Here is a 20,319-nt window from a genome sequence, read left to right on the forward strand (position 1 = left end):
AGCGAAAGGGGCGGGAGTAGGCTAGGAGTCCAGGTCAGAGTTTAGAGCTTTCAAATTGCAACTTGCCCCTGGGGCTTGCGTGGCTGATGTTTAAATCGCCTAGTCAAGCGAACTGGCTCGCTCTTGCTTCAGCAAATCCTGACAGACGTCTCCTATTTGACTTGAGGCGGCATAGTGGCCAAGTCGATCGGCCGTGGCAAGTGACCCTCCCTGTAGCTGAAGTGTTCTAAGGACTGGAGAGAGGGGCGCGCCATGCTTGCCCCCTGCTCAGGTTGGGAGCTTGGCTGCCTCCGTCTCTGTCTCCGTCAGGTCCGATTGTGGGCTGGCGCAGGGCGCTGGGCTTCCTGGGCTTGCCAAGCCAGGCCGTACGGCTCAGGTGGGGGCGAGCGCTGGCCCGGATCGGAGGCTGAGGTCCCTCCGCCTGGCCCGGCGCGCCGGACTCTGAAGGAGTGGACGCTGCAGGTGAGCCCGTTCGGTCGTCTGCGGGCGCGGCTCCCGTGCCACCTGGCCGTGAGGCCCCTGGACCCCCTCATCTACCCGGATGGCGACCGCGTGCTGGTCGCGGTGTGTGGCGTGGAGGGCAGCGCGCGGGGCCTGGACGGCCTGCAGGTGAAGTACGACGAGGCTCTGGAGGAGATGGCCATTGTGTCTGACACTATCGACCCCCAGGCGTCCGTGGAGGTGAACGCGCCCCTGAAGTTTGGCAAGTGAAATGAAGTGAAAACGGGTTTGGGTCCCAGGGCACGCACAGTGAACTTACTAAATTTGATCGACTTGCACTTTTAATTGGTCCTGGCTTTCTAAACCTAATTTACAGTTGGCACCTTCGGAAATGCACATTTTCCTCTGTTCTATTCTTGAGTATCCGAGTAGTATTTAAAAATTAAGTTCCCTAACTAACTAAAAATTAGTTGTAGAAATTTTATACATCGAATGGAAACATGATTTGGTATAATCCAGGTCAAATTATATTTCTGGAGCCGCTTGTGTTCTCCTTTATCCCGTTGTCATTAGCAAACTGGCTTATTTTTCAAGGTTGAAGTTTCTTGACAATTCATTCAATGGTATGGCAGTCCATCTACATTTCCCCTTGCTCACAGCCTGGGGGTGTGTCCCAAAACAGCCCTGTCAATAGGATGTTCCGTGTATCACCTGGTTTGAGTATTTGGTTTTAGACAGGCGCCCCAGCTTCTTACTGTTACGTTTCCATTCTTTTTGGCCTAAGTTTTCCATGAGTAGCAAGCTTTGAAGAAAAACACATAGTAAGCCTGCCTAGGAAACTTCAATAATAATGCCTGCAAAATAACCTTTCCTAGGTTTTTGGGTTCTACGTTATTTCCTAAATGGCAAGTCACTGTGTACACACTCTTTTCTAGGAAGGGCTCCCCAGACTGTCATTCTTCCTGCGACTGAAGGAAGATATTGATGATGATGATAATAATAATAGCATTTAGCATTTTTAAGATCATCTTTTATAATGCTTACAGTTGCACCAAATAGTAGATGCTGTAGTCCTCCCTTATCCACCGTTTGGCTCTCTCAGTTGAGAGAGAGCCAGGTTACCTGCCTCAACTGTCGTAGGAAAATATTAAGATATTTTGGCAGATCACACTAATATAACTTATCACAGTATATTGTTATAATTGCTCTATTATTGTTGTTCATCTCTTACTATGCCTAGTTTATAAATTAAACTTGGTCATTGATATGTATATAGGAAAAAACATAGAATATATAGGATTTGGTACTATCTGTAGTTTCAGGAATCCAGTGGGGCAGGGGTGGGTCTTGTCTACTTTAAGAGAAATCATCAATATTTATGTTAACTCCAAATTAAATATCAGTGTTTTTAATTTTTAAAATTTGTATACAGAGATGCCTGCAGTTACATCTTAAATAGACAGCCAAGGATGGCATTTGTGATTCCTTATTTTCCAAACTTTCTTCATATACCACTGCCATTTGTCCACAATCTTGTGGTTTTTTTTTTTTTTTTTTGATACTGCATCTCACTCACCCTTTCATGCAGGCTGGAGTACAGGGGCACAATCATGGCCCACTGCAGTCTCGACTTCAGGGTTTTAAGTGACCTTCTCACCTCCGCCTCCTGAGTAGCTGGGACTACGGTGTATGCTACCATGCCCGGCTAATATTTTTATTTTTTGGTAGAAATGGAGTTTTGCCACGTTGCCCAGGCTGGTCTTGAACTCCTGGGCTTCAGCTAATTTTCCTTCCTTGGCCTCCCAAAGTGCTGGTATTACAGGCATGAACCACTGCTCATGGCCTGATCTTGTAGTTTTAATAATTTTTCAAAGTTGTTCCCATTTTTAAAAAATTACTTCAAATACCTTGTGATATAGCTGCATGGTAATATTTTCATTTTCTAGGTATGAAAAGTTAGACATAGGATTTGAAAACCTAAGTCATGATCATATATACTGGGGAAGAGGCTTCTACAATCTTTCACAGGAGTACTTACCAGAATTGCAGTCTCCTTTACTTCCCATCTATGTTAGTTCTCTTTAGATGATTTAGGCCAGTAGAAATAACTGCTCTGTTTCTAAAAACCAGCAGAAAGGCAATTGTATTTGGTCCCATTGCCATGATAGAAGACCCCTTACCTTTAGAGTATGTCCTTTCCAGGATCCGGCAATATTATGGACATAACTGAGGAGCTGGACTTCTAGGGGTACTAAAATGCTTTAGAGCTTATAAACTGCAGTACTAACTTGCTTTCTTCTTTTTTTACTTCTAGGTTTAGATATCAAGTCATCAGGGTCTGGCTGTGTAAAAGTTCAAAGTATTGAGTGTGATAATTGCAAAATTGAAACAGAGCACGGGACTAGCATCTTGCAGTCTGTTAAGGTATAGCATTTTTCTAATTTTATTTCACTGTGTTTTTTTTTAAATCCTTAAGCTGTGAATCGTACTATCAAACTCAAGAGATTCTTCGGTTTTTCAGAACATTGTCATTTATTCATCTCTCAGAAAGTCCTTGGCAAACATTTTGCCTTGAAATCAGTTCTAGTAAAGTACATAGGTTATAGCAGTTTTGAGGGTTTGCCTCAAATTTCTTTTTGATTTAATTTCAAAGTGTACAGTGATACTAACAGTATTTTCCTAGTATTCTGAAATCTTACTAAAGAAATCTTAGTTTCCACGAATGATTTTCTTCCATTTTATTAAAAAGGTAGAATCTTTATGCATTGTAAATGTGCTTAAATATTAGATTACTTTAATCACATTTTTAATGTACCAGGTAGCTCATTACTTAAGGATTAAGTATTTATTTGTGCAAAGTAACATATGATTCATCTTGTTTTGTAATTAACTTTTTTTTTTTTTTTTTCTGAGATGGAGTCTTACTCCGTTGCCAGGCTGGAGTGCAGTGGTGCAATCTTGGCTCACTGCAACCTCTGACTCCCTGGTACAAGCAATTCTCCTGCCTCAGCCTCCTGAGTAGCTGGGATTACAGGCATGCGCCACCATACTCAGTTAAGTTTTGTATATTTAGTGGAGATGGGGTTTCACCATGTTGGCCAGGATGATCCCGATCTCCTGACCTTGTAATCCGCCCGCCTCGGCCTCCCAAAGTGCTGGGATTACAGGCAAGAGCCTCTGCGTCTGGCTGTAATTAATTTTTATTATTTTTATTTTTTTGAGACAGGGTCTCACTCTGTCACCCAGGCTGGAATGCAGTGTGTGATCTTGGCTCACTGTAACCTCAACCCCCTAGGCTCAAGCAATCTTCCCACCTCAGCCTCCCAGGTAGCTGAGACCACAGGTGGGCGCCACTATGCCTGCCTAATTTTTTTTAAATGTTTTTTTGTAGAGATAGGCTCTCACTGTATTGCCCAGGCTGGTCTTGAACTCATGGGCTTAAGTGATCCTCCTGCCCCGGGCTCATGAAGTGCTAGGATTACAGGTGTGAGTCACCATGCCTGACCTATATTTAATTTTTTAAAGATTAGACTGTTGTCAGCTGTAAATAGTTTGAAATACCTCTCTGATAGGTACTAGCTTATCGTTACTCTTAGTGCTTCTTGCATTTGCATAGTCAAAACTTGATAATTTTGTGAACTTTGAAAGCATGCAATTTTGTTGAAGTCAGTCATCTTTGCTTCATAATTGCAAAATATTTTCATTTTTAGATTTCTAAACACTAGTTAGAATGAATAATTTCATGCATTTTTAATTTTTACATTTTTTTCTTTCATCCACCTTTATTTGCGTATCTGCCATCAGCATCTGTCCACATGTGAATCATTTCAAATAAATTTAGTGGCACAAATATCATAAAAGATTCACATTACCATCACAAGTCCCTTTAGCACAATGAGTTGGTTCAGATTCTTGTAAAACATTGTGCAATAAGGTCTTCATGTTGAATGACTAACTGGGTGAGGATATCATAATTTTTTTTTGTCCTTAGAAATATTTTGTTCAGTCGTTGATACTTAAGTTTCAGAAAACTAATCTAGACTTGTCCTCCGAAGACTCAAGAGTTTGAGATTTCCAATTTCACAATCAAAATTAGAATCTAGTATACTGCTGTCTCTGCATTTATGTTTTGATTAATCTGATAGTTCTGAAAGATCTTTCTCTGTTGATTTTCTTCTTTTATGCCATTGTAGGCATAAAATTAGAAATGGTTTCTTAGCTTTGGCACTATAAACCTTTTCAGCCAGGTAATTCTTTGTTGTGGGGGCCTGTCCTGTGCAGTATAGGATGTTTAGCACCATCTTTGGCCTCTACCTTTTAGATGCCAGTAGCACGCTCCTCAGTTGTGACAAGGGAAAATGTCTCCAGACATTGCCAAATGTCTTCTGGAGATAAAATCATCTCCAGTTGAGAATGATTGCTTTATGCAAGTCCATCATTCTTCTGTTTTCTTATTATTTTAGTGTTTTTAAAAAACATATTTGGGAATAATTTATGAATAATGATGAAATAATTCCTAGGATGATGAATTAGCAAAAAAATAAAACAAATGAAATAAAAAATAAGAACACTATTAACCCATAATGTATTTTAGATTTATAAGAGTCCAGTGGACCGATAATGGTAATTACAGGTTAGAATGAGTTTTGTTCTATTTTTTTTTAAAAGTAAGTACATTTTCTATTTGTTCCTTGAAAGACCTCCCAAGAAATAACAGAAATCATAAAATATCAGTTCTTACAAATAAAATAGCTCAAAACGAGAAATTCATGAAAAATTAGGCTTGTGGATACTAATGGTATACCAAGAGTTAAGATAATTATCATTGAGATCATAGGATTTAACTAACTTCAATTCACAAATGAGAACACTTTGGTAAAATATCTGGTTTAAGTTTTAGGTATCATACAATATCATTACCTTGAATTAGTGATCACCTGTTAATATGTTTCTCTTTCATTAACTTAAGGACTTGAAATATAGTTGATCTATCTAATAAAAAAAAATTTTTTTTTGAGATAGAGTCTCACTGTTGCCCAGACTGGAGTGCAATGGCACGATCTCAGCTCACTGCAACCTCTGCCTCCTGGGTTCCAGTGATTCTCCCACCTCAGCCTCCTGAGTAGCTGGGATTACAGGCACCTGCCATCATGCTCAGCTAATTTTACCCAGGCATGTTGGCCAGGGTTAGTCTTGAACTCCTGTCCTCACATGATCTGCCCACCTTGGCCTCCCAAAGTTCTAGGATTACAGGTGTTAGCCACCATGCCCGGCCCTACATAATAAAATTTTTATAGCAATAATAATAACTACTGTTAATAAGTCCTTATTATGTACCAGGAATCTTAGCTAAACCTTCATTTAATGCTTGAATTTTCTCCATTTTATGAAGGAAGAAACTAGAAGGCACCAAGAGATTGAGGAACTCACTTGCGTTCACATAGCTAAAAAAATTGAGCTGGGATTTGACCTTGGGTCATTCTGATTTCCAAGCTCATGCTCTTTCCGCCTTTCTTTATTGTCCAGACAAAACATATGGTAAGACCACATTTGTGCAGCATCCTTAGGGAATAAGATAAGTGAACTTTTTAGGCAACAGACCCTTAACTAATTGAATGTCACACATTTGCAGTTTTTAAATGCAGTGTAATTTGTTTTCTAAATAATTTCTGATTTATTTAAACATTTAACTATTTGGTTTTATGTTTTTAAAAATTTTATAATCAATTTCACATTTTTTTGGGAATTACATGAGCTTTACATTATAACAATAGCTCTTATTATTTTTGAACCTTAGACCTCTTAGAAAATCTAATAATTGTCTCCTTAAGAAAAAAATGCACATGTCTATGAAATTTTGCTTACAATTTTGTAAGTTCATGTAAGCTTGGTTAAGAGTTCTTGACTTAAAACAACAAGTGTGCTCCTCCTGTCGCCCAAGATGCCGAAAGGAAAGGAGGCCAAGGGGAAGAAGTTGGCTCTGGCCCCTGCTTTTGTGAAGAAGCAGGAGGCCAAGAAATCAGTGAATCCCCTGTTTGAGCAAAGGCCTAAGAATTCTGGCATTGGACAGGACATCCAGCCCAAAAGATACCTCACCTGCTTTGTGAAATGGCCCCGCTATATCAGGTTGCAGCAGCAGAGAACCATCCTCTGTAAGCAGATGAAAGTGCCTCCTGCGATTAACCAGTTCACCCAGGCCCTAGACGGCCAAACAGCTACTCAGGTGCTTAAGCTGGCCCACAAATACAGACCAGACACAAAGCAAGAGAAGAAGCAGAGGCTGTTGGCCCGGGCCAAGAAGAAAGAAAGTTGCGGCCAAAGGGACCTCCCCACTGAGAGACCACCTGTCTTTCAAGCAGGAGTTAACACTGTCACCACATTGGTGGATAACAAGAAAGCTCAGCTGGTGGTGATTGCACACAACATGGATCCCATTGAGCTGACTGTTTTCCTGCCCGTCCTATGTCATAAAATGGGGGCCCCTTGCTGCATTATCAAGGGGAAGGCAATACTGGGATGTCTAGTTCACAGGAAGACCTACACCATTGTTGACTTCACACAGGTTAACTCGGAAGACAAAGGAGCTTTGGCTAAGCTGGTGGAAGCTACTGGGACCAATTACGACAGATATGATGAGATCCACCGTCACTGGGGCGGCAATGTCCTGGGTCCCAAGTCTGTGGCTCACATTGCCAAGCTCGAAAAGGCAAAGGCTAAAGAACTTGCCACTGAACTGGGTTAAGTGTACACTGTTGAGTTTTCTGTACATAAAAATAATTAAAAAATAAAAACAACAAGTGCTTTGGGGATAGTCTTTTCAAAGGCTTATCACATATTTGATAAGGAGTATATTAAATATAATTTGACTTCAGACTCATGTCTCTGGACATAACATAGTTAACTGTGCTATAATATAGACTTTTTTTTTTTTAAAGACAGGGTCTTCATGTGTTGCCCAGGCCATAGTGCAGTAGCATGATCCTAGCTCACTGAATCCTCAAACATCTGGGCTCCAGTGATCCTCCCAAATAGCTGGGAAATGCAAGCATGTGCCACCATGCCTGGTTTTTTTTTTTTTTTTTCTTATTTTTTTTAAAGAGAAAGGTTCTTGTTATATTGCCCAGGCTGGTCTCGAACTCCTGGCCTGAAGTGATCCTCCCACTTTGGTGTCTCAAAATTCTGAGATTACAGGTATGAACCACTGCACCCCAGCCAAGATCTTTCTAAGAATGAGTAATTTTGCCCTCTTCACTAAATTTTCTGAAATTTACTCCTGGGCTATTTTACCTAAGGTTTTACTATTTTTCCTCCTAAGTAAAGCAACTAGAAGCCATATAGTTGTTTTGAGTTTTCGTCTCCCTGCTTTTTAGATATTTCTCTGCAGTTGCTAATGATAGTGGTGAGTTTCCTTTGCTATTTTTCTCCCTCTGCAGCTTCTGCTATTTACCTATTATCTCTTTATAACTGTAACAAAACTAAAGACATATATAATGATTAAGGGAAAATAAACTACTCTAAAAAAAAAAACAGGCTAGGCCGGGTGCAGTGGCTCATGCCTGTAATCCCAGCACTTTGGGAGACCGAGGTGGGTGGATCACGAGGTCAGGAGATCGAGACCATCCTGGCCAACACGGTGAAACCCCATCTCTACTAAAAATACAAAAAATTAGCCGGACATGGTGGTAGGTGCCTGTAGTCCCAGCTACGTAGGAGGCTGAGGCAGGAGAATCGCTTGAACCCGCGAGGCGGAGCTTGCAGTGAGCTGAGATCACGCCACTGCACTCCAGCCTGGGCAACAGAGTGAGACTTCATCTCAAAACAAAAACAAAAAACAACAACACACCAAACATCTAATGGCTCATATATAATATGAGTTTATTTCTTACTTGTGTCGAGGTGTGTGGGTGGGTCTTTTTCATTCAGTGATTCTAGGTTCCTTCCATCTTCCGGCTCTGCCATCTTTTAGAGCCTTGTTATTCTCTGGACCCACTTGGTGGAATGAGAAGAGCACAGAGAAGGCACAACTTGTTCTAAAAGCACCAACCTGGAAATGGCATATAGCATTTCCACTTACGTTCTGTTGGTAAGAACAACACATAAGAGGTAAAGGAAGCTGGAAAATGTGGTCTTGCCATGGGTCAAGCTATACTGTTTTACTTTGGAAAAAAAATGGATTTTGGTGAGCCAACAGTAGTGTTTGCCATAGTTTCCACGTCCAAAACCAAGTCACTGACACACACACACATGCACATACTTTTGTCTTCTGTCTTGCAGAATACACTAACTGGCTTGTGACTGCTGTTTTGTGCTCGGAGACACTTTTACTTAGTTTCTGGGATGTGTTGCGCTAGAAGGTTTAAGTGGGCTGTTACCCTAAGTGTATTCTGTCCTTCAGACCACTCCAGCCTTAAGCATGTTGGCTTTGGAATCGTACAGAGCTTGATTCTAATTGTTACTTTCGGTTTTGGATTTTTTTCTGTGTCACCCTGATAAAGTGATTTACCTTTCTGAATCTTGGTATTCTTCCTCTGTAAAATGAGAAAAAATGTAATACTTATCTCTCTGGTTTGTCATGAGGATTAAATGATAGTTCATGTGAAGTAGCTAACATGGTATCTGGTGCAGAGAAAATGCCAAGTAAGTGATAACTATTATTGTTATTAATGATGAATAGTAACAATGATTATTATTGTCATCTTCATCACTGTGGATATTTAGTTAGTTGGTCACAGTGATTTATTTAGTTAGCCGGTCACAGTGATTTTTGATTCCCAAGTCCTTCTTCAGTGAAGCTACCAGAATACCCAAGTATCTCTTGTTTTTCCCTTTGAGTCCGGGTGGCTTATTTAACCCCTTTAACAGCAGTTGATTTTTTTTTCCAGTTGATGTCATTATTCGAAGCAGTGAGTTTCTATATCATTCCTTATTCTTCTTTTGTTGCTTTGTCAGTATTAATACAGAAATGTTGAAAATGTTTCACTAGTGTAAGTCAAACTTACTCTCTTTTTCACTATATGTATTTTTTAATTTGTCTTTCAGGGTCAAAGATTGCATGTTCAAACAAAAGGAGGCAAAGTGATCTGTCTGGGAACAGTTTATGGAAATATAGATATTCATGCATCAGATAAAAGTGTAAGATTGCAACTTTCTTTTTTTTTTTTTTTTTTTACTACTTGCAACTTTGCTTCCATTTGGCTCACCAAGTGGGTAGGTTCTACAAAGTTCGTAGCATAACATTCCCTTTTTAATGCATTTTAGTTCATAAGTAAATTCAAATTTGAAATTGAAGTGATTAAATAATATACAACTTAAGTTTTAGTTTGTGCTTTAATACTTTTGACAGTTACTTAGTTCCTAATCAATAAAAACTTAAATGCTTACTATTTAACTCTGGTTCTGAAAAGACTTCTATTTTTATGATCATAGATTAAAATAGATCATTAAGTAATATCACTAGTAACTGGATTGGATTTTTCTTGTGTTAGATTTATTTGAGTATTTTCTAAGACCTTTTTACTTTACCCTTAGGCAAGTTGAGGGGTGTTTCAAAACTCAACTTCGGTATTTTCCACAAGGTGGCACCATTAGATAGCTTTACTGCTCTCTCAGAGCTTTTTTTTTGTTTTTAGCAGCTATTAGGATTTTAGTTGTTATAGGAAGATAGTTTGTATTTTTAAATCAACTCGTTTTGTAGCCTTTGGTCATTTAGCATAGCATCAAGAGTAAAGGTATAATTTTGGAATTATAAATTGTCATTTAAAATATGTGATTGATAATGTATCTTTGAGAAAAAGTTTCCTTTTATTTTACACTTACACAATTTGCAAGAGCCTTTTTGTTTCCTATAAATTTGCTAAATTCCATAGTCAGCTTTATTTTCAGATAATTGGTGTGGAAGAGTTGTGAGCATATTGTGTATGTAGATTATTGTTGGCATAATTAAACAAGATAGATTATAACAGTAATTGTTTCTGTTGTTTTATCTTCCTTCACCTTCCTACAAATTTGCTAAATTCCATAGTCAGCTTTATTTTCAGATAATTGGTGGGGAGGAGTTATGAGCATATTTTATATGTAGATTATTATTGGCATAATTAAACAAGGTAGATTATAACAGTAATTGTTTCTGTTGTTTTATCTTCCATCACCTTTCTCTCAGACCCCGTGGGAGGTTGTTCAAACCTAAACATTTAAAAATACTCTGTAAATTAAACTAGGAAAATGTTGAAAGACACTGTGTGGCCTTATACTGCAGCTTTTTTGAGATGGCATTTAGTTTTACTTTTTAGATTGCTGTGGTCTTGGAGGTGCAAGAGGGAAATTAGACAAGTTTACAGCCCCTTCAAACTCAGTAAATGATGGCTAATGTTATTGAAATAAGTTACTAGAATATTGTAAACATTTATAATCAAATATAAGTATTAAAGAATTTAAAATCTTAATCATTTGCTACTTTGAATATCTTGGCTACTGTTTCCTCTCAGTTATTTATTTGTTCCAATGTTTATGGTTTATTGAATATTCATGTATTTTACTTGTTATTATATAATTTTATTTCTTGATTGAGTTTTGTTATGTACTAAAGAATCAGTCTAGGTTTTTTTTTCTATTTTTATTATGTATAGTATTGATTTTTAATGTATAATTCTAAGTTTGTAGTTTTTATAAAACATAAAATACTTGTGAAATCTATTAACTTTTAATATACAACTTTCATAGAAATGTGATTTGGACATCTGAGAGACAAACATAGTGAATTAGTTAAGAGCACAGAATATATTGAGAGCCAAACCACCTGTGTTTGAATTCTGGCTCCACCATTCACTAAGCTCTATAACTGGACAAATTACTTAACCTCTGTGTGTCTCAGTTTTTTGGAAAATTGGATAATAGTAATAGAACTAACTCAAAAAATCCTCTATTAAGAGGATTAAATAAGTTAATACAGGTAAAGTACTTAAAACAACCACTGGCACATAACTAAGTCTAATGTAATGCTTACCATGATGATGATAATAAAGGTAAAGGAATCACAGGAAAGATAACTTGACCAGTTCTAGACCTACCAGTTAGCTTCCCTGAGACTGTTTCATTATTTAGCAAACAGGATGGTGATATTTGCTTTGTCCACTTAACAAGATTGTGAGAATCAAATGAGCACTATAAATAATAGCATCATTATTCTACATGGCTGTTTTTAAATTGTATTAATTTTAGTGTCTAAGTTTAGTTTTATAACTTAACAAAGAACACAGAAACCCATTTTGTCTGACTGTTTGGTGAATAGATGACATAGTTGTCAGTTTTCCTCTCAGTCTGGGCTACAAAGCCCTAGTACTTCCTTAAAACTTGGTTTTCATTATTTGTAAGAACTACGTATATGTATTTATGTATATTCATGATAGCTAAATGAAAAATTTTTCTTTTCATGTAGAAAAGAAAATTTATAGCAATACCTCTGTCAGGAAGGTACTGATTTTTAAATCTACTTTTTGTTCTGTCATTAAATAGGTAAATTTAAATTCCTTCCATTTAGTTTGGTGGAAAGATACCACCTTATTAGAGGTCAAGTGGAAAAGTTCTAGAAATAATAGCATATTCACTACATTAATGTACTAACAGAGAAATCATGATAAATCAATAGAATCAGATAAAATATGTGCTAAAATTCAAAAACCTATTCATGATTTAAATAGCAAAAACAATAAAACAAAGTTGAAATAGAAGGGAATGTCCTTAATCTGATAAAAATTATTTAAAAAATATCTATAGCAAACATGCTTAATGGTGAAATGTTGTAAACTTTTCTTTTGAGAACAGGAACAAGACAAGGATGCCTGCTATCCCATTGCTTCTGCTAGCTGCTATTCACTGTTGAATTGGGGGCCTGAGACAGATGGTTAAGGCAAGAAAAAGAAGGAAAAAGCAGGAAAAAAAGTATTAATATAAGGATTGGAAGAGAGGAAATGAAGCCATCACTTGTAGACAGTATAGTAACACATATATAATTTTTTAAAGTACAGACAAATTATTAGGATTAGTGAGTTTAGTCAGGTTGTTGGATTAAGATTGAATACAAGGTCAATTAGGGTGAAATGACATTTTAAAAGATACCTTGTACAATAGCACTTAAAAATATCTAAAAGGAATAAATCTAATAAAAGATTAAGAATTTTATGTAGGACATAGAAAACATTATTAAGAGAAATTAAAGGAGACATAAGTCAATGGGGGAACATATTGGATCTATTCCATATTCTACAGAGAATGCACTATTTCTCAGAATCTTATAATTAGAGGTAGGGAATCAGAGTCAATAAAGTGATTGTGTACTAGGTAGTAACATTTTATGTAGTTACCCACTAATTCCACAGGTAGCATTTTGGCTTTTTACCAGTCTTTGTTTTATAATGAACTGATTAGTATTTCTCTTACTAGGCTGTTACCATAGATAAACTGCAGGGAAGTTCTGTTACGGTATCTACTGAAGATGGTTTGCTGAAAGCCAAGTATCTTTATACAGAATCATCATTTCTGTCTTCTGCTGCTGGGGATATTACATTAGGAAGTGTTCATGGTAAGCTGACAAGGGCATGATACATCTCAGACTTTCTACATAGTATAAATTTTAAGAGATGACTCTCTGTAGTTGAAAAAGGATCAAGAAACTGGCCTTTTAAATAATGAAATGCAGACTAACCATCTTTTTAAAAAAACATAAAAATAAAATGACTCATAAAGCTAATTTAATTTTATTTGGGCAAGAGATTAAAGATTATGCTGTTATATATGGAACTAATAGTAATTCTAATTTTTAATGCATTTCTTTTTTCTTTTTTTTTTTTTTGAGACAGAGTCTTGCTCTGTTGCCTAGGCTGGAGTGCAGTGGCATGATATTCGCTCACTGCAACCTCCACCTTTCAAGTTCAGGTGATTCTCCCACCCTAACCTCCCGAGAAGCTGGGACTACAGGTGTGTGCCACCACGTCCAGCTAAATTTTGTATTTTTAGTGGAGATGGGGTTTTGTCATGTTGCCCATGCTGGTCTCAAACTCCTGGGCTCAAGTGATCCACCCCCTTGGCCTCCCAAAGTGCTGGGATTACAGGTGTGAGCCACACTGCATCCAGCCTGTGTTTTCTTACAATAGAAAACAAATAGCAAGGAAATATATGCAGGAGATGAAGTAAAAGCAGTGTTAGGTAAAGATGGGTACTGAGTGATTGCTTTTATGTTAACATAAGAAAGCTGAGGGTTAAATTAATGAAACATTTGGTGGAATGTAATTATGGCAACTCTGATACTAATTTTGTTTTAAATGTTTTGTGTGCATTTGTACTGGCACCAGGTTTTCTCAGCACCCTGTTGTTTCCATTTTCTTTGATAAGTATCCTCTTGTGATTTCTAAATCCTGTCTCTGCAAGAAATATTACATAGTTAATGTTTGTATTATTGAAGGAAAATAAGAAGAGTATAATGATGAGGTAATATGGCAAAAGGCATGCGTGTGTTCAGTGTCACTCAGCCTGCTTCTTGAATTTCCACAGAGCAGATGATTCAAATCCAGGTATGTTTTCTGATATATATACAGATAGATTTAATAATCACTAATCCAGTATAAAACATCTGCTAAATGCCTTTTGGGCCATATTCCAGGAAGTACAGATTCAGACTTTTTCCATATATGGTCCACTCATTTCACCTCTATAGTAAAGCTTGATATTGGTATCTGTACACTCTGGCAAAATGCTCAGATTTTAGTTGTGAGCAAGAGTTACAGAGTGGCATTAGAAAGCATGGTTAGTGCTAATCATGCTATGTAGCAATTTGGCAAGTAGTCTTCTAAAAAAATATTTTTAAAAAGCATACTTATATGCTTGAAATAGTTCTTGAGCCTCAATTTAATGGTTAAACCTCAAGCATTCTTACAAGGTTAAGGTAATATTTGAACCCAAAATAGCTTAAGTACATATGGAGCTGTATCCAGATGAAGCAAATGGTGTTGTTACTTATTCATTTCTTTCTTTTTTATTCAGTTGTACATTAAGTAGATCTGGTAATTTGTAACTCTTCATATTTTAAAAGTGACTTTTATATAAGCATTGCATTTCTAACTATCTTAATCATAATGAAAAGTACAGTGCTTAACGTATTTAGTAGCTTTTAGTGGAGAAACAATTCCTTATCAAGTCAGATGTGGATTAACATCCACAGGAAAAGCAGCTCTGTTCTCTGCAATGCTTTACACCATGTTTACACTAAATTCATAATGTTTCTTTCTTTGCATTCTTTTAAGTTAGATAAATTGAATTTGGTACAGTTTATCATTAATTGCCTACATGGTAGTAAAACAGGTGGTCTTTTTTGAAGCAGTCCTCAAAGTACTCTAGGTCTGTTGATTACTTAAAGTAGCTAAAATGGAAATACATTGCTAGAAAACAAAGTTAATTCCTTAGCCTTAATAAAGCCTTTTTATATTTACTGACCTTTAATATGAAATCAGATACCTTTCCTTAGCTGGTTTAAATCTAGGTCCTCTTTTGGACAATTGTTTCAGGTTGAATTTCCCTGAAAGCAGACACTCTGAAATGGAAATTTGAGCACAGCGAATTTACTAGGGAGGCCTCTTGGGACCAATGCCATGTAAAGGAAGAAAGCCAGATTTCCATGGGAGAAGTTGGACTATGATACAGTTTCAGTAACCCACACGGAGCGCTCTGAAGCTGGGATGGTCCCTCAGAGTTGTCTCAAGTTGGGGTGAGAGGAGCTGGACATTTATATCCCCAATCATGAGATGCAAGCTGCCCCGGGAAGGAGTATGATCTTGGGCTGAAGTGGCTCCTCTTCCCTAGGTAATTCCCAAAGAGGGCTGACAGCTGAGGGCTGTCTGCCAGCAGTACTCCCAATAGCTAGGAAAATAAGCCCTTCAGTTATGATGGGAGATCTGGATGAGGAATACAGCATCCACTACAGTTATATTTATTCATTCATTTGACATATTTATTGACCACCTACTGTATGCCAGATTTCCAGACACCAAGGGTGCAAAGTTGGGCAGGAGATGAAACCTGTCGTTAAAGAACTCAGAGTAGAAGGATTAAATATACTTTCTTATTTTCTCAGTCTCTACCATCCCCTTTGGGATGTGACTTCCCACCTCATTTCCAGTGGTCCATTATCACCCTGCCTCAATGCAACGAACTCTTTTAGTTGTTTCTCACAGCTTCTTTTGTAATACTAGTACAGCAATGAGAAGGAGTAGGGGAAGGGAAAATTTAATCCAATTTCGAATTATGGTTACTTTCACAGAAGTAACTGTAGAAAAGCTTCCATGTTCAGCCTTGCTTTCTCCACCTAGTCCTTGACCCTCATTCTGCTTTGTTTTTTCAGCATATACAAGAGAGAAGTAAGACAGGAAACCCCTCTTCATTCCATGGACACACCCCAGTGCCTCGACTTTTAAAAAATCACCCTTCAGGCACATCTAAGTTTCTTGCCTTCCTCTCCTCTGTCACCTCTATTTCCATCCTTGTCCTAAGGGATTATTGCATGAACATGCTTTTGGAGTTTGTAGTTTGGGGTTTGGGATGGGAGGGGTACAGGAAAGTAGGCAGTGTTTTAGTGTCACGTCCTGGTGGGTGAAATTAGTCATGGCTGGTGAAAGTAAGTCCCAGTTTTCTAGCTCCTGGAATTTTTGTGGGAGTTATTTCTCCCAAGATCTTCCCCACCTAGAACTCTGGATATATATTTCAATGAATTCTTTGTTCTAAATGCTGATGGTTATATAACACAAATTAGGTATATATTTTGGCTATATTTAAATAAACTGGCTTGAGAATCTTAAAACTTGTTTTTATGGGAAAATACATTGCTATTTCTAAACATCTGACTTACAGAAAACAAACTGAGAATATATGCATTCTTGTCCAGGATTTATTTACTTTGCTTCTTTTTTCTTATAAGCAAGGCTTAAACTAATTTTTTTCCAGATAGAGCAGAAAAAAACCCCCAACATATAGATGTTGTAAAAACCATGTATACACAAATACAATGCAGTAACTTTCTTTCTGGTAGATTTTAGAGTTTGTGCCTACAAACTCTACTTGTAGAGTAGTGGGTGGGTGGGAGGTTGAAAGCAAACATGTATTGAGTGCCTAAACTGGCCAGCCCCTTTTACTTAATGAACAATTGGCTGTTTACAGATGAGGAAAACTAGACTTAGAAATGTCTAATTGTTTACTCTCAACTCCACAAGTTAATTAGTGGAATAGCAAGGATTTGATCCTAGTTTCTTGGCTTTCTAGGAGAGGTTTTTAAGCAGTGAACTTGATTGCAACCCCAAATTCCATCATCACTTTGAGGGCTTCCTGGCTCACTCTAGAGATGTTTCCTCCAGGAAGACAGTACTATAACACAGATGCACTGCTTCAGCTATGTTCTACATTATAACTTCCTTGAGTTTCAGGACATTTATTGTGCTTTATGACCGAAAATGTAGATGTTCCATACAGTGTTTAGGCTTAGCTCCATGGTGGCATTCCGGAATTGGACTCCTTCCATAAAAGTAATGGTGCTGTCTTAAGTGTGTGGCTTCCAAGTCTTCCATGAAATGAAGCAAGAGCATGAAATTTATTTTTTGTCTGCATTTTCAATTTTTTTATATACCCTGATGACAAAGCAACATCTAACATACTAGTGCATAACATACTAGTGCCGAGTACTTAGAGCATGCCCGTTAATGAGGAAAAGAGCAATATATCTTTCCTTGCCTTGCAAGTTGGTTCCTATATTTAGAGAAGAAGATAATTTATCCTAAGTGTTTTTTTCAAGTGAAATTTTTAAGTATAGCTAACTATATTTTATATGTAAGATTACATATTTTATATGTAAGCTAACTATATTTTATATGTAAGAAACTGAGTAAGCTAATTGACTCATCATATTTCCTATTTGTACGTTTGGTTGAATCACATCTATTAAGTGTGTATGTCTTCTACAGAATAAACCAGTTTATTCAATGACTTATTAAATATTCACTTTCTGGCGATGGGAATCTAGTGGGAGAATAGGTCCTTGGATAGTTTGTGTTTAGATGTAAAATTTTATGACAGTTTACTATCTTAATTTCCTTCTAAATAATCAAAAATTAAATATGGTTTTATATGAATAATATTTTATTAAATTCTGATACTTGAATATTGATACTTTTTAAAGAATGCTATGTATAATACATGCATGTATTTATATGTACCCTACAAAATACATTTTTAAATATAAATATGGTATCCTGACTCTATTGGAGACAATGAAAAACTTCCTTGAAATGGTTTGCTAGGATTGGTTTTATTTATAACCTATAATTTAAACACATTGATTTGATTAAGATGTAAGAGTGTTCCTGTTACTTGGTTTTGTGCATTTTAAAAACTTATGTTATGATTTGGAATAGTGATTAATGAATAAAACTCTGTTTTAAATATTTAGATTTCCTATGTAACTTAGGCTCTATTTTAAGTTCTTTGGAAACATATCTTGCTAGATAAATTGCTGAGTATTAGTTCTCTTATTTTCTCTGCACTTCAAAAGTCCTTTGTTCTTCAAAGATTTGGCATATATGCATAAACTTTTCCTTTAGTAACTACTTTTTTATTTTTGAAATTTTCAAGAAGTACAATTTACATGAACTGTATGAAACACAGGTGATACCTTTGATAGCACTCAAAATTTCAGAAGAAATGTCCCAATCTGCTTTAAGAAGGACTTGTAGTCACTGATAAACTTATAAATCTGCTTTGTAAACTTAGAAAGTCAGAAATAACATACAATTTTAAAACATGGAAGCTTTTATTGGATTAAATAGATCTTTTCATGATGTTCATGAAAATGCTGTATTGAAATTCTAGTATTTATTCCTAGCCTAGGTCATTATGAGGTTTTAATTTGGTTATTTTGATACTTAATTTCGAATCTGGACACATACACCTTTTTTTTTTTTTTTTTTTTTTTGAGAGAAGTCTCACTTTTGTCCCCCAGGCTTGAGTGCAATAGCTTGATCTCGGCTCACTGAAACCTGTGCCACCCAGGTTCAAACAATTCTCCTGCCTCTGCCTCCCAAGTAGCTGGGATTAAGGTGCCTGCCACCACACCCAGCTAATTTTTGTATTTTTTAGTAGAGACAGGGTTTCACCATGTTGGCCAGGCTGGTCTGGAACTCCTGACCTCAGGTGATCCGCCCGCCTCGGCCTCCCAAAGTGCTGGGATTACAGACCTGAGCCACCGCGCCTGGCCACAACTTTTTTATATGAAATACTAGACAGGAATTACAGCTTTTTTGTGTGTGCTGCAAACCATGTAGGTTTTTCAGGGTTTAGACCTCTGACACAAAATATTGATATTTCCTACAGTGTCCGTCCTAAGTGCAGCTCCCTAGAGACATTCAGAGACTTGACTTGTCCTGTAAAGGTGATGCTACCATCCTGTTTGACTTCAAAGTCGTCCTTAAAGAATGAGAAAGCATAGAGGATCATGGAAGAAGTTTCAGAAACCAGGCCTAGAAGTGCATATATTACTTCTGCCCATAGATCTTTGGACAGAATATTTTAAAATGGCTTTATCTAACTGCAAAGGCTGAGATACGTAGTTTAGCAGTACTCTTATGGACGAAGGGGGCACAGAAATATTAATAGGCACTGGCAGTCTCTATCGTATATTTGTAATTGCTCTTTCACAAATGTCTATATATTCCTTCTCTTTTCACCTCTGTGATAATTGGTATTCTCCAGGATTTCATCCTTGTCCTATTGTTCTTTCTCTACATATTTTTCTTGGACATCTTATATACTTTTGAGTCTGAACTACCCTTACAAGGGTGTTTCAAATCTGATTATTCAAATCTATGTCTCTAGCCCTGACTAATTTGTACATCCATCTGGCAGGTAGACATAGCCATTTGGATCAACATTTCTAGCTTTTTCCCCTTCTTTCCCAGTCCCTGAATGTCATCTGTAATGTGTCCTCTTTCCTTATTTTCATTTGCTGTTTCTGATATTGCCATGTTCCCAATTCCCATGCTATAAACCTGGCAGTGGTCTTAACTTCCTGCTTCTTTCTCATCTCCTACATCTAATCAACTACCAAGTTTAGGCACGTTTCATCTCCTAAATAGTTCTTCAATGTATCTTACTTTTTTCCTGCTAATTTCTACACTTCTGTTTTAGACCCTTGTGACCTCTTGCCTTGATATTAGCAATAACTTTGCCTCCAGCTTTGCCTTCTTCAGATCCATTTCTCCTCACTGCAGCTAAAGTAGTTTATTAGTAATGCACATTGGACATGTCATTCTCTTACTCAGACCGTTTTCTACTGCCTTAGTGACGTGCCCAACTTCCCTTTTCCCTCTTCTGACACTATGCTTTGTCTCCAGAATTACAGTCTTTTTTCCTGTACACATTTTTACCTGTTTTATAACTCTGAGTTCTTGATCAGAGCCTTTGATTATACTGATCATACTGTTTATATTCTGCCTGAAATGTTTTTCCTACCTTTTAAAAAATCTTCCTGACTTTTTAAATCTTTCAGTCCTCAGCTAAAGCATCTTGCCTCATCTCTGGTTTTCTATAAATCCTTGCCTAATCATAAACTCAAGAGCAACGATTATGTTTTATTCATCTCTATTTTCTTAACATTTAGCACTGTGGCTTGCAAATACAAGTGTCTGTCTTCCCACCTCCCCACCCCTACCCACCAAAAAACACAAAATGACTTAATCTTTAAGGATACTTGATTACTCTGTTTGGATTATAAGAGTTATATGTGCTTTAACCATAATCACATTTCTTTTGGTGAAGAAAAATAAACCAATGTTTATCTTTAAATTGATT

General features: G+C 37.1%; 1 protein-coding gene and 1 pseudogene across 2 annotated transcripts in view; both read left to right on the top strand.

Annotated features, from left to right (window-relative positions):
- Window positions 1-9: 9 nt before the first annotated feature.
- The window catches only part of FAM185A (family with sequence similarity 185, member A), a 63,832-nt gene continuing 43,522 nt past the window's right edge, over window positions 10-20,319 (top strand). Inside the window, exons 1-4 of one of the 2 annotated variants that reach the window (XM_011927721.1) lie at window positions 10-703; window positions 2,756-2,865; window positions 9,481-9,573; window positions 12,880-13,018. In XM_011927721.1, the coding sequence (XP_011783111.1) occupies window positions 253-703; window positions 2,756-2,865; window positions 9,481-9,573; window positions 12,880-13,018 (793 nt within the window). In that variant the 5' untranslated portion in view covers window positions 10-252. The remainder of the gene's footprint in view (window positions 704-2,755; window positions 2,866-9,480; window positions 9,574-12,879; window positions 13,019-20,319) is intronic. The other variant, XM_011927722.1, reaches the window with a different exon arrangement.
- LOC105501694 lies at window positions 487-7,223 on the top strand (annotated as a pseudogene).

Source organism: Colobus angolensis, unplaced genomic scaffold (genome assembly GCF_000951035.1).
Source record: "Colobus angolensis palliatus isolate OR3802 unplaced genomic scaffold, Cang.pa_1.0 Scaffold74, whole genome shotgun sequence".
NCBI classification, from domain to species: Eukaryota; Metazoa; Chordata; class Mammalia; order Primates; family Cercopithecidae; genus Colobus; species Colobus angolensis.